This window comes from Panicum virgatum, chromosome 8N, assembly GCF_016808335.1.
Source record: "Panicum virgatum strain AP13 chromosome 8N, P.virgatum_v5, whole genome shotgun sequence".
Lineage (NCBI taxonomy): Eukaryota > Viridiplantae > Streptophyta > Magnoliopsida > Poales > Poaceae > Panicum > Panicum virgatum.
In genome coordinates this window covers 37,487,358-37,488,415 of record NC_053152.1, presented here as the reverse complement: position 1 = coordinate 37,488,415, position 1,058 = coordinate 37,487,358, and the positions used below count along the sequence as shown (strand labels likewise).

Below are 1,058 nucleotides of genomic sequence, written 5' to 3'. Positions count from 1 at the left end.
CCCCTCTGGTCGCCGGCTTCGGTCCCACACGCCTGAATAATGGAATGCTAATTAATCAACGCATGGGAAGACAACCAACGCATGGAAATTAATGGGCGGATAAATTTTGGAAAGATAACTAACGTATGATAATCTTACCAAAAAAATCATGCACGCCTGGTGTACAAGTAAATGGGAAGTCATTGGGCGGCCGCCCGCGAGCGCCTGGCCCCTTCCATATAAATTGACAAGAGACAAGTCTCAATCCAATCCAGCATCTTCATTGCGATCGATGGCGGCAGCGGCGGCGCCCCCGGCGACGGGGAGCAGCAGTAGTGTCGAGTTCATCCGTGCGCGCAGCGATGAGCGGGAGTACCGCCGCGTGGTGCTCGCCAACGCGCTCGAGGTCCTTGTCATCAGCGACCCCGACACTGACAAGGTATGTAGGTCCGTCCCCGTCTCCGGCCGGCCGCCGTTCATTCGGAATGCTTTGCTAACCTCTCTCTCTCCCCTATGCTGATGCTTCTGGCTATGCTCAGGCGGCGGCGTGCATGGAGGTCGAGGTGGGCTCGTTCAGCGACCCGGAGGGACTCGAGGGCCTCGCGCACTTGCTTGGTGAGTTCACTGCTTCACTACTACTCTCCTTCGATTTCTGCCATTGGAGCTTCAAGCTTGGGAAGGAGGGGCTGTTGTGTTCGGCTGCAGTCGCTGGACACTAGACGGAGGCTTTTTTTTTTTTTGGTGTTTCAGTGAGAGGATTCAGCACCGGCGAGCTTTTCGTTGGTTTTTCTTTATGCGTCGGTGCTCCAATCCTCTGTGGATTTCTTGTTGCCGGGTGTGCCCATGCTTTTAGCAGCCTCGCCTTGATGCCAGCGATATTGCTACGAGAGGTCAGGGGAGTTTTTTCTTCCTCTATGGTGGTCATGGCGACGTCCGTTCCATTGGTCAACCTTTGAGTTTTGCCTACCGACTCGCTAGGAAATCGGGTTGGTTTTCATCGTCAGCAGGTACGCCGCTTCTATCCATAGAAGCATAGGAAAATGCAAAGCTATGTACCTATCCACTCAGTCAATAAAGTT

The 1,058-nt window shown here is 53.8% G+C and overlaps 1 protein-coding gene across 1 annotated transcript; it reads left to right on the top strand.

Moving 5' to 3' along the window:
* The first annotated feature begins 237 nt into the window (after window positions 1–237).
* On the top strand, window positions 238–698 carry LOC120685010 (insulin-degrading enzyme-like 2). Its single transcript, XM_039966862.1, has 2 exons — window positions 238–418; window positions 519–698. Exons 1-2 carry the CDS (start codon window positions 272–274, stop codon window positions 696–698), a joined length of 327 nt encoding a protein of 108 aa, XP_039822796.1. The 5' UTR covers window positions 238–271.
* The last annotated feature ends 360 nt before the right edge of the window (window positions 699–1,058 follow it).